The sequence below is a fragment of the Mercenaria mercenaria genome, chromosome 19, assembly GCF_021730395.1.
Source record: "Mercenaria mercenaria strain notata chromosome 19, MADL_Memer_1, whole genome shotgun sequence".
NCBI classification, from domain to species: Eukaryota; Metazoa; Mollusca; class Bivalvia; order Venerida; family Veneridae; genus Mercenaria; species Mercenaria mercenaria.
This window is the reverse complement of record NC_069379.1, coordinates 3,484,854-3,500,143: the sequence shown is the minus strand read 5'-3', so window position 1 is coordinate 3,500,143 and position 15,290 is coordinate 3,484,854. Positions and strand designations below refer to the sequence as shown.

At 35.0% G+C, this 15,290-nt stretch overlaps 1 protein-coding gene across 1 annotated transcript; it reads left to right on the top strand.

Moving 5' to 3' along the window:
* Positions 1-1,845: 1,845 nt before the first annotated feature.
* LOC128551235 (zinc finger protein 493-like) lies at positions 1,846-11,347 on the top strand. Its single transcript, XM_053531941.1, has 2 exons — positions 1,846-1,924; positions 7,075-11,347. The coding sequence occupies exon 2, from the start codon at positions 7,851-7,853 to the stop codon at positions 10,710-10,712; it is 2,862 nt and encodes a 953-aa protein (XP_053387916.1). The 5' UTR covers positions 1,846-1,924; positions 7,075-7,850; the 3' UTR covers positions 10,713-11,347.
* Positions 11,348-15,290: the final 3,943 nt, after the last annotated feature.

Sequence of the window (15,290 nt, the reverse complement as noted above, 5' to 3'; positions counted from 1 at the left end):
CTCTATTTTAGGTCAAGGTCACTGCAGACAACATGGAAATCCATTTTCGGTCAATAATTTGAGAACTATTTGACCAAGAATCTTCAAACTTCATAAGGCGATAGGTCTTGAGTAGATGACCCCTAATCTTTTTGAGGTCACTCCATCAAAGGTCAAGGTCCCAGGAGGCCGAGCATAGAAAACTCTTTCCAATCAATACGATGATAAGCACTTGACCCAGAATGTTGAAACTTAATAGGATGATTTAGCATGCAGAGTAGATGACCCTTATTGGTTTTGGGGTCACTCTGTCAAAGGTCAAGATAACTGGGACTTGAAAATGGAAAGTCATTTCTGATCAAAAACTTCAGAACCACTTGACCTTGAATGTTGAAACTTCATAGGACATGCAGAGTAGATGACCACTATTGTTTTGGGGGTTCTCTCTATTAAAGGTCAAGGTCATAGGAGCTTGAACATGGACAATCATTTCCAATCAATAACTTGAGAACCGTTTGACCCAGAATGTTGAAACTTCATAGGATAATTGGACATGCAGAGTAGATGACCCCTATTGCAACCAAACATCAGTGTCTTTTTGATTTTCGCTCCTGTCCTATATTGACTTTTTGCCTCTACGACTTTGCAGTGGGGGAGACATGCGGTTTTTTACAAAAGCATCTTCTAGTTTTATGCTATGTAAACATGTCATTACTCAACTAGTTTTGACCTTTTTTGCACATATGAATGTTTATTTATAAATTGTTTTATTAAAAACAGATGAATATATTTTCATTGCCATTATAAGGTAATCTTTGAAATATTATTTAGTTTTAGGCATTTTGTCATTGAAACAGGTTCATGATTTAATTCGTTTTTGTGTCAAAATAAAATTTACTTAAAAATCCTATATATTTTTGTGTTTTTGTGACTATCTAGAAGGTAATGGATCTATAATGATAGACTTACGAAGTCTGTTCGTTTTCTCTCTAGGTTCATCTCGTTAGAGACAGAGGTAAAAGATATTGTAATTTTTTTCAGAGGTTTGGTTTTATGGCCAAGTGCTTTACAAATAAAGACTCTAACGACTGATGCCTGTCCACCTTAACGACAGCACCAATTTCTATTTCAGCATCGTTCTGCATTAACAGAAAATAATTGGGAAATGCCAAAATCGCACATGAAGAAGTGAATCTGTTTGTTTGTTTTTTGATTTAACGACTTTTCCAGCTGCATTTCATTTATGTAATGGCGGGCAATTTTAGATGGAACATTTGCATCCAAAATTGACTGCATATTTACGTTACCTTGCAATTTGATATTATTTTCTTTTAGATGTGTTATTTAACCATACTCTTCATACTGTGTTGAAAAATACAATTTCAAAAATATTGAATTCCTTTCCTCATGGAATTTCCATATCCATATAGTACTGTCTTTGAAGACCTGATTACGGTTTTAAAAAGTGTCACAGATTTTTTCATTCAACAAACAAATTTAAGACTTTTAGGTCAAGGTGTGTGATTTAATCACAGTATTCATACTGTGTTGAGAAAAGCAATATATTCAGTAATCAGAAAAAAAAGCTGGTTTACGCATACAAGACTCCTTTTTACATATTGTGAAAAGGAGTCATTTTTACTTTTGAGTCGTACCGGTTCTAGTATTTACCTTGGTTTAAAAGTGGTCATGAAAATACCGATATATTTCTATGAATGGTCAGTAGATTTTCTTGTTATTGTAAGCTTAAAATTTGTGTTCGTTAAAATAATCAATTCTAACGTCCGCGGAAATATAGGACCGCAAATTAAACTAATGTGTCGTAAAGTAGGGATGACTTTTTGTTTTACGTGATTACCTCCCATATATAAATTTACGCCATTTGTAAGTAAAGTAAGATTAATCAAAGATTTTTCCTCCGCCACATGTATCAGAGAATTTCAAGGTTTGTATCTTTTTCTATTGTTTGTTGATGTTTTAGGCTATTCTGGAAAAAAATCCCCCAACATGTGAACACGGGAAGCCGTGGCGGTGACGTCATTGTTCTACTAGCACTGTTGGAATTTTTTTGTTTGTTTGCACGCCAGGACTCCTCGCAGAAACGTGACGGACTTTACACTTCCTTGCTGTATTAAAAGTGCATTTCAGTCGCATGTACAGTTTTTAATACGAAAAAATAAGTAAAAGAATCTTGTTGGCATGGTTTATGAATTTCTGTGACTGATTTGGAGTGTTCAGGATGCTCATGCAGACAACCAGTCTGCGGCGTGTGCATAAACCAGAACCGGAAAACATCGAAAAAATAGCCTCAGTATATGCAGGCAACAAAGACGAATAACTATATACAAACGTTACCTTCTCGGGAATTTAAATGATTTCACAGTAATTGATTTCCAACTGCATAATTTTAAAGTGCCAAAAATACAATTGAATGAAAGTTTCCCAGAGAACAATAAATGATTGGAGAAAAATACATCAGTGGTTAAGATTACACATTAAAAGAACTATTATAAATCAAAATACACAAAAAGTCATGTTTACCTTCCTCACAGCATAGACATGCATGTAGAAAAAGTCAAACCTGGTTAATGATATATGCATGTTTCATCCAGTACAATTAAGGCACAAGAAAAAAATGATCAGTTGTTTGTGCGAGATTGAAATTTTAGTTTTAGCAAATACCCAGTTACTTTTGAAGAGCCTTGGTAATAATATTATTTTAACCCAATTCAGATCATTTACAGACAAAAAGTGATGCCTTTGGGTAAATACCCAATTCCACCAAAAGCTTATCTTGAGCTCTGCGCTATTTCAGAAGTCAGATTGAAAGTTTTGACTTAACATACCCCAGGTAATGCTAAAAACTACAAAACTTGAAGTTTCATTGAAAAATCTTACGGATTTAATGGTTTGATTTTAGTTTTAAGTTTTTACACAAGGTGTCTATGATAAATTCCAAGTAAAATGTAATCATTACCCTAGTAAATTTAGTATCATTCCGCAATGTTTTGGGCATGTTAAAATTATGAATAAACCGGTATATCAATCTGAATTGAATATTTGTATTAACACCAACATGCATACCAACTTCACGTATAGATACATTCAGTAATGTCCCTTAAAATAAAAATGAGAATATGCTTTTTCATTTTTTTTCACTTTACACAATTATTCGAGAAACTTTTATTTTAAAAAAGTATATTTTCGTAACATCTTCCATCCGCCATAATATCTCATAATTAGTGACTGCATACATTTACTGATTGTTTTGACAGCTAAGTTCAAATACACCTGCCAACAAGCATGTAGTCATGACTGTAAATCAAGCACATGAGTCAAGGAAATTTTCATTATTATTTAATATTTTATTATTTTTATTCACACACTGACAGGAAATTATCCACAAAAATGAAATGAAGTCCATACGTCACGCTGGTTATTTTCCATTTAGTGCCCATGTGCTACATAATTTCAGTAGCGGGAAATAATTCAAATTCTATTTACACAGTTGTAGGTACAGTGCATATTGATGTTCTAATTCCAGCAAGTTTTAGCTCATCTGATTTTTTTTGAGAAAAAAAATGATAAGTCATTGTCATCACTTGATTAGTATTGGTGTCGGCGTCGGCGTTGCCTGGTTAAGTTTTATGTTTAGGTCAGCTTTTCTCCTAAACTATCAAAGGTATTGCTTAAACTTGCAACACTGTCTTGTTCACCATCAATAGCTGACCCTGTACAGCTAGAAATATAACTCCATCCTGCAAGAATTATGGCCCCTTTCAGATTTCTTGTTTAAGTTTTATGTTTAGGTCAACTTTTCTCCTAAACTATAGGAGCCCAGGTTATAATTTGTTAATCTAACCTTTTAATCTCACTATGTACGCAAAGCCCATTTATTGCGTTCATTTCAATACTTACCAAGTGCCACATGTACTATTTATGCATCGGAAAATAATAGTCGTGTATGCCAAGATCATAGAAGTGCACACTCTGCCTGATATTACTGTATTCTGCATGACCTGATTTTACGTTTGTAACACTATTAAAGCAGCATGCCTCCAGATTGATCGACAACAAAAAAATATTTATTTTATATATCTTGAAATAAATGCTATATTTCTTAAGAAGGCTTTAAAACTTAATTACTGACAAACTTTATGTTACGGAAACACATGAGAATTTGCTGTTTTTACTACTTTTAACAATGAAAATCTTAAAGCGTTTGTCACTCCAGGTAAACTGTCTCGATTATAAATATATTTTGAAGTCATGTTTCACTACAGTAACACCAGCTATAGGGCTATTGGTTACGACGGTGGGAAAATGTCTTTATTGCCGCGGCTGTCCAGGGTTCGATTCCGCAAAACTTCAGTTTGAAAGAAAGATTATTTTTAGCCGAATCTGGAGACATTATTATTTGGAAATATATTTTCAATCAATTCATCACTAAATATCTGAATTAATAAAGTTATTTCTAGATACTGCAAGTTTATCTTCATTTTCTTTTATACTACAGTGTCTTTCCATTTTTTTAAATTCTATTAGGCCTAAAAAAATTCTTTGTTTCTGGTAACATGCTCAAAAAAATTAAGGTAGGTAGGTCAAATTTTTTTTTTTTTTTTGTGAATTTTGTTTTATTAAGGGAGACTTTTCGGAAATTATTTTTGTGTCAAAAAATGAATACAAATAGGGGGTTTTGCCTTTAGAGCATCAGTAAGTTGATTTCTAACATCACTGGCCATGTTTAAAGCATAAAAAATGCTGTTTTGCAACTTTTTGTTAAAAAGTTGAAAAAAAATATTTAGGGTTGGGCCAAAAATTTAGGGTAGGTCGGGATACCTGAAACAAACAATTTTATTTTTACACCTTACATAAAGTATAATTCTGTTCTTGCATAATTTGATAAAATGCCATTTGTATTAAATTTTAGCAATAATTAAATAGATGTTATTTGAATAAATATCATGAATAAAATATGTAAAAAGATTATATAATGATAAAAGTATGTATAATCCCCCCTCACCCCCCCCCCCCCCCCCCCCACCTTTAGCAGAACTCTATTACACATATATGTTGAATAGACTATGGACTTGATCCCAAAGAACCAGATAATATAACTATGCTAAATCCAACTTCCAGATAATGGCCAAATCATCTTGAATACTGCAGTTCAACATATTTATGTGAATTCAATTGGCCTGTAAAATGATTTTGTATATTAAAATTGTAGTAAATTTTACATCATTGAATAGATCATAAATTTCTTTATCGGTTTTGAAAATTTTGTCTTCTTGATCATAAGGTTGTGTCTTTAGATAACAGTAAACAGATGTATTACAGTATGTGGCTTATATTGATCTAAATATCCAGAGATCTTATTGATTATTGATGAAAACCAACCGGCATACAAAGCAGATATACATGATAATTGAATTACTGGCTTCGGAATGTGTGGGAAAATTGATAGTAGATAAAGATAATGACTCCAGGTGTTAATGGGTTAAAGATTCCCACAGATACCAGTTGTACAGATACATGCATGATTAAAGGTTTGGCCTACTGTATTAATATTGGAGTGAAACAAATACAATATAAAGTGGAAAGGGTATGTTATTGGTACTTTCAATCTTCTAACTTGCTTATGTACTGTCGAAAGTTTGACAGGCTGTTTGTCAAAAATTTAATTGCTTATCTGGTGAGTATTTCAGCTGTAAAACAGAACTTTACATTGTAACTATTAATCCTTAGCCTGCTGGCGGCGATTGGTTTTGCCTTTGTGACCAGTGCAGACCAAGATCAGCCTGCACATCCGTGCAGGCTGATAATGGTCTGCACTGTTCGCTATTCAGTTAGTAAATTTTCAGTGAACACCCCTTCGAATACTAAATGGTATTGCCCAAACTAATGATGGAACAGTCCATTTTAGAAATTTAGCAGGCTAAAGGTTAAAGAATAAAAAAGGAAATTATGATGCTACATGCAGAAACTTTGGATACTATGAAGATGCACAGTAACACAGTTGAACATTTCCTGTTTCTTACACTTATTTGTTTGATAGACATAGCTGTACTGTACATTATAGATACCTACATTGCCTAATCATTTTGGTTATGTTAGTATGAAAGTAACAATTATTTGAACCTGTTACCATGGTTACATTGCAACTTGAAGTAATAGGTCCTTGTATTGAATATGTATTGTGTATTGATCCATGTGTTGTATCGATTTTTACATGCAATACACAGCCCTTTCGCTCTGTCACTAACCATGTGCAAAGCATAGTAAGTGAAGTTTTGCTAAAAAGTTGAAAAAAAAAATCTCCAAAACCATAATCAAAGCCTTGAGATGTCTGGTAGTTGCAGGTTTTGCTACAGTTATTTTCATTTTAAATGCCAATCTATAAATATACATGTATAAGAAACAAATACTAATGTGCCTCATATCTAAGATAAACTCTGCCAGACCTTACATGAACAGCTGGAAGTCAGTGATGTAACCATGGGCTGGGATACCTAATCATTGACAGATCTTATGGAATCTAAATGGCCGGTGTGAATGGATAGAGGATGAATAAAAACTGCTTGATCATTGATAATTCATCCGCATTGTTCATGAATGGGACTTACTTCGTGTAGCACATGAACAAATTCCTTTGGATGTGATCTGGAATCAAATAAAGATGCTACACGATTGTCAAAATACACTTAACTTTGGTAGCGTGATAAACCCGCAACCAAAAGACATTTTGGGTTGGGCCAAAAAATTAGGGTATTTCGTTGAAACAATTTTTATGCCTTTTGATTTATAAACATAAACTAGTATACCGGTAAACCAAAGAACTATAAAATACACAGATCGCTTGGGTAAACAAATGATGGAATTATGTTTTAGTTTGACCCTTTAATTAATTAGATGAAAGTTCTTGTAGGTATATACATTGTAACAATGGATGTTTTTGTTCTATTTTAGACAGATGTTGGATTAACAATAAATGTTTTTGTTCTATTTTAGACAGATGTTGGATTAACAATAAATGTTTTTGTTCTATTTTAGACAGATGTTGGATTAACAATAATTGTTTTTGTTCTATTTTAGACAGATGCTGGATTGCTCGGGAACTGAATAAAGTGAATAAGGAAAATTCAGCGTTATGTGATGTTTCAGTCCAGAATCTATTGAGACAGTTGGAGAATCTATTGAGACAGTTGGAGGAAATGTGATGTAATGTAACAGAACTGGACGTGACAGGACACAAAGTTAATGAAATGACATCATCTATAGAGGCAAATAGAGAAAATATTACATCATGTAACTGACCAGAATTTGTATGCACAATTTGGGGTCAATGTTACATCATTTAAGTGAATGCAATAGTTGTGAATTAGAAACAACGTAAATCAGTTCACAATAACATAATCTATAGAGACAGTTGGTGTCAATGTTAACAGTCTATATGGACAATAGGAGGCAAATTTATTTAAGTTATTTAACGGAACATAATCTTGAGGCAAAGAAAAACAGTGTTTTGTTATATACAGAATGGATGCTATTATTGGAAAAGTTGGAAACAATGTTATTTTATGTAACCATAGTAAAATTGGGCAGATTCTAAAGGAGCAATTCTGAGACAGAAAGAATTTATTTATTTATGAATATTAATTCTATGATAAAAAGCAATTAGTTTAAAGTTGCTGTTTAGTACAACTCATTCTTTTCGCATATTTAACTAACAGCTCTATTTAATCAGCAGCTCACTCTAATTGTGTATTTAATTAAGTGTAAGAATTATACATGATTTTACTGGGTGGAGGTGTAAGTGAATTCACAAAATAACCTACCTGTTAGTAGTTAGTTTTGTTTACAACAAAACCATGGAGGAAAACAATATTGAAAAACAAACCACTATAACAGAACCTTTAGTGCTTCCATACCTGTGTGAAATGTGCAAAACAACATTTCCCGGCAAAGATGCATTGGAGACGCATAAGTGTGTTTATCAAAATGCTTTATTTCAAATTCAGTGTGAAATATGCCAAGCATATTTTTCAAACAAAGAAAAATTAGAGGCACACAAGTTTGTCCATCAAGATGTTTATCTTCAGCATCAGTGTGGAGTATGCAAAGTATGTTTTTCAACTGCGAGAAAGTTAAAGATACACACCTGCCACAAGCTTTTTCATCAAAAGGCTTATTTTCAGTGTGAATTATGCAAAGAATATTTTTCAACTGGAGAAAATTTAGAGAAACACATGGCTGTCCATCGAAATTCTTTTCTTCAATATGAGTGTGAAATATGCAAAGTGCATTTTAACAGCATTAAAGGATTAGTGATGCACAAGCCTGTTCATCAAGCAGATGCCCTTCAGTATGTATGTCAAGTATGCAAAGCTAATTTTTCAAACGAAAATGCTTTAGAAAAACACCAGGCTGTTCATCAAACATCTGTTCTTCAATACGAGTGTAAGATATGTAAAATATCATTTACACACAAAGAAATATTAGAAACACACAAACGTTTTCTTCATAATATGCTGCTACCATACGTGTGCGAGATATGCAAAACATCATTTTCGAATAAAGATGCATTAGATAAACACATAAATATTCATAATTCTGACAAACTTCCTTACTCATTTGAAATACGAAAAGAATCGTCTTCAAACAAGGCAACAGATGCTTGCAAAGAATTATCTTCAAACAAGGCAACAGATGCTTGCAAAGAATCATCTTCAAACAAGGCAACAGATGCTTGCAAAGAATCATCTTCAAACAAGGCAACAGATGCTTGCAAAGAATCATCTTCAAACAAGGCAACAGATGTTTGCAAAGAATCATCTTCAAACAAGGAAACAGATGCATGCAGTCGTGTTCAGCAACAGTTTGAGTGTGAAATATGCAACACCTCTTTTTCAAGCAGTTGTACTTTGGAGATACACAAACAACAGTACCATACTACAGTTCTTCAATACAGATGCAAGGAATGCAAAACAGCCTTTATACAGAAAGAAGCGTTAGACAAACACTTGAGTATTCATGGAGAGGAACCTGCTAACCAGTGTAAAGTTTGCAAGAAATATTTCTCACAACTTGAAGATTTAGATTCTCATATGCTCACTCATACTAATCAGTGTGACCTGTGTTTTAAAAAGTTTACCTCACATAGACAGCTTGTACGGCATAAGCTCATCCACACTGGAGAAGGATTATACGAGTGTAAAGTGTGCATGAGAACGTTTACGATAATATACGAATTCCAGAGACATATGACTATTCATGAGAAGCGTCCGTTTAATTGCGAGTTGTGCTTAAAGACATTCACTCAAGAAGAACAGTTAACGAGACACAAACTTGTTCATGTTGAGAAACAGTACAAATGTGAAATATGCACGAAAACTTTCAAAATATCATCAAGTTTAACTAGACACATGCACGTTCACACTGGTGAAAGTCTTCATAAATGTGAAATATGCATGAAAAAGTTCAAAAAGTCATCAAATTTAACTAGCCACATGCGCGTTCACACTGGCGAAAGTCTTCATAAATGTGAATTATGCATGAAGATATTTTCAACGGCAAACCGTTTAACTTGGCATATGCGTATTCATTCTAGTGTTGGAGATTTCAAGTGTGATATATGTATGGAAACATTTCACACATTGAGAAAATTAACTAGTCACATGTTGACCCATACTGCGGATGGAATTTACAAGTGTGACACATGCATGTTAACGTTTAAGACATTAAAAAATCTAGATAGTCACATGGTCATTCATAGAGATGAAGGACACAAGTGTCGTATATGTAACAAGTCCTTTGTACGCTTGTCGGCTTTACAAAAACACATGTCTGTACACTCTGAAGAACGTTCTTATTTGTGTGAAATTTGTAGTAAATCTTTTGCAAGGCCTTCATCATTGAAACTACATCAGCAAATACATACAAGTTTAAGACCACACGTGTGCCAGATCTGCAGGATGTCTTTCAAAACTGTATCTGGGTTACAAAGCCACATGGACACTCATACAATAGGTCGCCCATATGAATGTAAAATATGCGGAAAAAAATTTAAAACTAAAACTACCTTATTTGGGCATAGGCAGATTCATTCTAGAGAAAACATGCATGAGTGTGATAGATGTAATAAGTCTTTTACTTCGGCATTTAATTTAAAAGTACACATACGGGTTCATACTGGTGAACGTCCTTATAAGTGTGATATGTGCGACAAATCTTTCCGGGTTAGCAGAGGTTTAAAAGAGCACAAACAGTTTCATTTAAATGAACGTCTTTACCAGTGTGAAATATGTGGATTATCATTCAATTTGCCGCAATGTCTTTTGAGACACAAACGTGTTCATTTAAATAATCGACAGTACAAATGTCATGAATGCGGTAAATGTTTCATATTAAGTAGATCACTGAAGATTCACAAGCAATTTCATTTGGGTATTCGACCATACCAATGTGATGAATGCGATAAAAGTTTCATAACAAGTAAAACGTTTCGATACCACAAGCTTATACATGCAAATGTTCGACCATACAAATGTGATATATGTGGTAAATGTTTCATGATACGAACATCATTGAAAAGACACATGTGTAGCCATAGTTCTGTCCGACCATATGGTTGTCATCTGTGCACTAAAGCTTTTAAATGGAAGGATGGACTAACAAGGCATCGACGTCTTCATCATGAAAAAGAGTTCCCAGAAGTTAAAGTAATTAATTAGAATAAGATAAAGACATTAATTAACCATTTGAATAGACAATTTTAATGATTAGGAAGTCATTCTTTTTACCAATTACATGTATCAGTACACATGGTACATGTGTACTGCTTCTTTGTTACATTGAGGTTAAAGTTTTATGGTAAGCTCAATTTTCTGCTGAACTGCTTTACAATCAATACCACATATGGATAGGTCTTTGTAACAGGCAGACTGAGTGATTTGGGAACAGGTACCTGAAGGATTAATGTCAACGGAGTAAGAATTTGTAAAAGTGTTAGTTAAAGGTTACATGTATGTGATGCTTTCCAGATTCACATTTATCTAGAATAATATTTCTTATAAATGGTATCCCTCTTACCCCTCCCACTCTTATGAAACCCCTCCCACACTTATTATGAAACCCCTCCCACACTTAAACCCCTCCCGTCTTCACTGGGCATTGCACGAAATAGGGTATCCTAGTATGTTCTTTACCCTCATTTGTTGTAATTAAATATGTGTATTTTACTAAATATTTATAATATCATATGTATGCCTGTTGTCAAACAAAAAGAAAGAAACATTTGAGCTGTGCCATGGGAAAACCAACATAGTGGGTTTGCGACCAGCATGGATCCAGACGAGCCTGCGCATCCGCACGGTCTGGTCAGGATCCATGCTGTTTGCTTTAAAACTCTATTGCAATTAGTGAAACTGTTAGCAAACAGCATTGATCCTGACCAGACTGCACAGATGTGCAGGCTGGTCTGGATCCATGCTGGTGGAAAAACCCACTATGTTGGTTTTCTCATGGCCTGGCTCATTTGGTAAATGCAGAATATGATGTAATTATTGACAGTGATTGCATGTACAATAAAAGCAGAAATTTTCATGACAGTTTAAATTTCACTATATTCGCGAGGACCTGCATATCGCTAAAATTTATTTTCAATTAAATATTCACAATAAATTTAATTCAAGTTTGAAGCCATTTTAACAATTTCCCAAATATCAAACTTTGGGAACATATTTAAAATTTCATGAAATTTTGACACAGCGGAAATACCTGCTTTTACAGTAATGCAGTGAAAGCATCGAAGTAACTATATAATTGAGCCGCGCCATGAGAAAACCAACATAGTGGCTTTGCGACCAGCATGGATCCAGACCAGCCTACGCATCCGCACAATCTGGTCAGGATCCATGCTGTTCACTAATGGTTTCTCTAATTGCAGTAGGCTTTGAAAGCGAACAGCATGGATCCTGACCAGAATGCGCGGATGCGCAGGCTTGTCTGGATCCATGCTAGTCACAGACTCACTATGTTGATTTTCTCATGGTGTGGCTCATATAGCTTTCATGGATAAACTGCTTATAACAAAACAGGACATCACATAGCATGATAAAGATTTAAATCAAATTTGTCTTTTTGACGTAGTGGTTTTAAAACAAGGGTAGCCATTATCCCATTGTCATAAATAAATGTAACGACACAACTGAAGATTGTATGATTTGTTGTCTGAAAATCACATAAATATGTTATTTAATATGCTATTTAATAAATTATGTTCTTAATATAATTTTCTTAAGATTTTGAAATGTTTGTACTTTTAGCTCGACTGAGAACTATCCTACTCAACACGGCATTGCCGTCTTTCCACATCAACACCTTGGTTAAAGTTTTTTTTTTACACTTTCTCTTTTTTCTCTTAATCTCTGTAATTACTTGATGGATTTACTTTTTAAATTTAAATTACATGTAGTTATTCCTCATGTGACACAAGGGCCATAACTCTCACACCAATATTTCATGAATTATCCTCCCTTTTTACTTAGAATTTCAGGTTCAAGTTTTGATGCACTTCTACCCTATTTCAGACACAAGGGCCATAACTCTCACACCAATATTTCATGAATTATCCTCCCTTTTTACTTAGAATTTCAGGTTCAAGTTTTGAGATGCACTTCTACTCTACCTCCGTTATTATGTTTCCCCCTCACTGGTTTTACCTTTGCTGTGCGTCTGTCCATCTGCATTAAGCTTGTCCGGCTTTCATAGGTCAAACAATTTGCTGGATTTCAACGAAACTTCATAGGAGTGATCTGTACCAACCCTTATTGTGCATATAGCCAGCATGTTCCGCTTCGCTCCACAAATTGGCCATCAGAACTGAAGATAGAAAAATCTTGTCCAGCTTTCACAGGTCAAACTGCTAGCCGGATTTCGATGAAACTTTACATGATGATCAGTACCAACCTAAATTTTGTAATATTGCTGGCATGTTCTTCTTCCATGCACAAAATAGCCCCCAGAGCTAAAAATAAAAAACTGCTCGCTAGATTTTCAATGGAACTCCACAGGAGTGATCAGTGCAAACCTCTATTGTGCATATTGCGGTCATGTCCACTTCACTGCACGAAATGGCCACCAGAGCTAAAGTTAAAAAACTCTTGTCCATCTTTCACGGGTGAGACTGCTGGCTGGATTGCATTGAAATTTCACAGGAGTTATCAGTACCAGCAGTAGTTTTGCATATCGCAGACACGTTCCGCTTCACTGAACAAAACTTGCTACTAGAGTTAAAGGATGATCAGTACCAAGCCTAGTTGTGCATACATTGCAGGCATGTTCTGCTTAACTGCTTGTCCGGCTCTCACAGGCCAAACTGGTGGACAGATTTTGACAAAATTTCACAGGAGTGATCAGTACCAAGCCTGGTTTTGCATATTTCCGACACGTTCGGCTTTGCTGCACAAAATTGCCCCCAGAGTTAAAGGTATACCTGAGAGGCATATGTTCTTAGCCCACCATCATCAGATGGTGGGCTAGTAAAATCACTCTGCGTCTGTGGACCGTCATTCCGTCCGTCCGTCCGTTGACAATTTCTCGTTATCGCATCTCCTCAGAAACTACTGGGGGGATTTTGAACAAACTTTGTCAGAATGATGTATTGGTACCCTAGTTGTGTCCCTCTGAAAATCAGACAGGTTCAACAATTTATGAGTGAGTTATGGCCCTTTGTTTATTTCTATATCTTACATAGATTTATATAGGGAAAAATTTTGAAAACCTTCTTGTCCAAAACCACAGAGCCTAGGGTTTTGATATTTGGTTTGAAGCATCATCTAGTAGTCCTCTACCAAGATGATTCAAATTATTTCTCTGGGGTCAAATATGGCCCCGCCTTGGGGGTCACATGGTTTATATAGACTTATATAGGGAAAAAAATTAAAAAACCTCTTGTCCAAAACCACAGGGTCTAGGGCTTTGATATTTTGTATGTGACATCATCTATTGGTCTTTAGCTAAGCTTGTTCAAATTATACCCCTAGGGTCAAATATGGCCCCGTCCTGGGGGTCATATGGTTTGCATAGACTTATATAGGGAAAAACTTTGAAAATCTTCTTGTCCAAACCACAAAACCTAGGGCTTTGATACTTGTAATGTAGCATCATCTAGTGGTTCTCTACCAAGTTTGTTCAAATTATCCCCCTAGGGTCAAAAATGGCCCCGCCCCGGGGGTCACATGGTTCATATAGACTTATATAGGGAAAAGCTTTTAAAATGTTCTTGTCAATAACTACAACATTCAAATTTGGACCACATGTATATTTTTGAGTGGCAAGATGAACCTTGACATGAGTTGACCTTGATTTTGACCTAGTGACCTACTTTCACATTTCTGTAGCTACAGCCTTCAAATTTGGACCACATGTATATTTTTGAGTGACAAGATCAACCTTGACATGAATTGACCTTGATTTTGACCTAGTGACCTACTTTCACATTTCTGTAGCTACCGCCTTTAAATTTGGACCACATGCATAGTTTTGTGCACTGGAAAAAACTTTCACCTTGATTTTGACCTAGTGGCCTACTTTCACATTTTTGAAGGTACAGGCATCAAATTTTGGACCACATGCATAGTTTTGTATTCCGAAATAAAATTTGACCTTGATTTTGACCTAGTGACCTACTTTTACATTTCTCAAGCTACAGCCTTCAAATTTCGACCACTTGCATAGTTTTGTGTACTGAAATGAACTTTGACCTTTACATTGACCTAGTGACCTACTTTCACATTTTTAAGGTACAGGCTTCAAATTTGGACCACATTCAGAAGTAAAATTTGACCTTGATTTTGACCTAGTGACCTACTTGTACATTTCTCAAGCTACAGCCTTCAAATTTGGACCACTTGCATAGTTTTGTTTATCGAAATGAACTTTGACCTTAAGATTGACCTAGTGACCTACTTTCACATTTCTGTAGCTACAGGCTTCAAATTTAGACCACATGCATAGGGTTGTGTACCGAAAAATACTTTGACCTTGACATTGACCTAGTGACTTACTTTCACATTTCTCAAGCTACAGCTTTCGAATTTGGACCACATGCACAGTGTTGTGTACAGAAATGAAATTTGACCTTGAGCTAGTCAGAAAGTCTTGAAATTTGGAACACTCAAAAATGGCATATTGGTGGGCGCCAAGATCACTCTGTGATCTCTTGTTGTGACAAAAACACTTTCTAGTTCCTGAATGGATTTAATTAAAACTGAAAGTAGCTGTTCTGCATTATCACTCACATCTCATGA

Coding starts and splice junctions, on each gene's coding strand:
- LOC128551235 (XM_053531941.1), top strand. CDS start 7,851: ATGGAGGAAAACAATATTGAAAAACAAACCACTATAACAGAACCTTTA.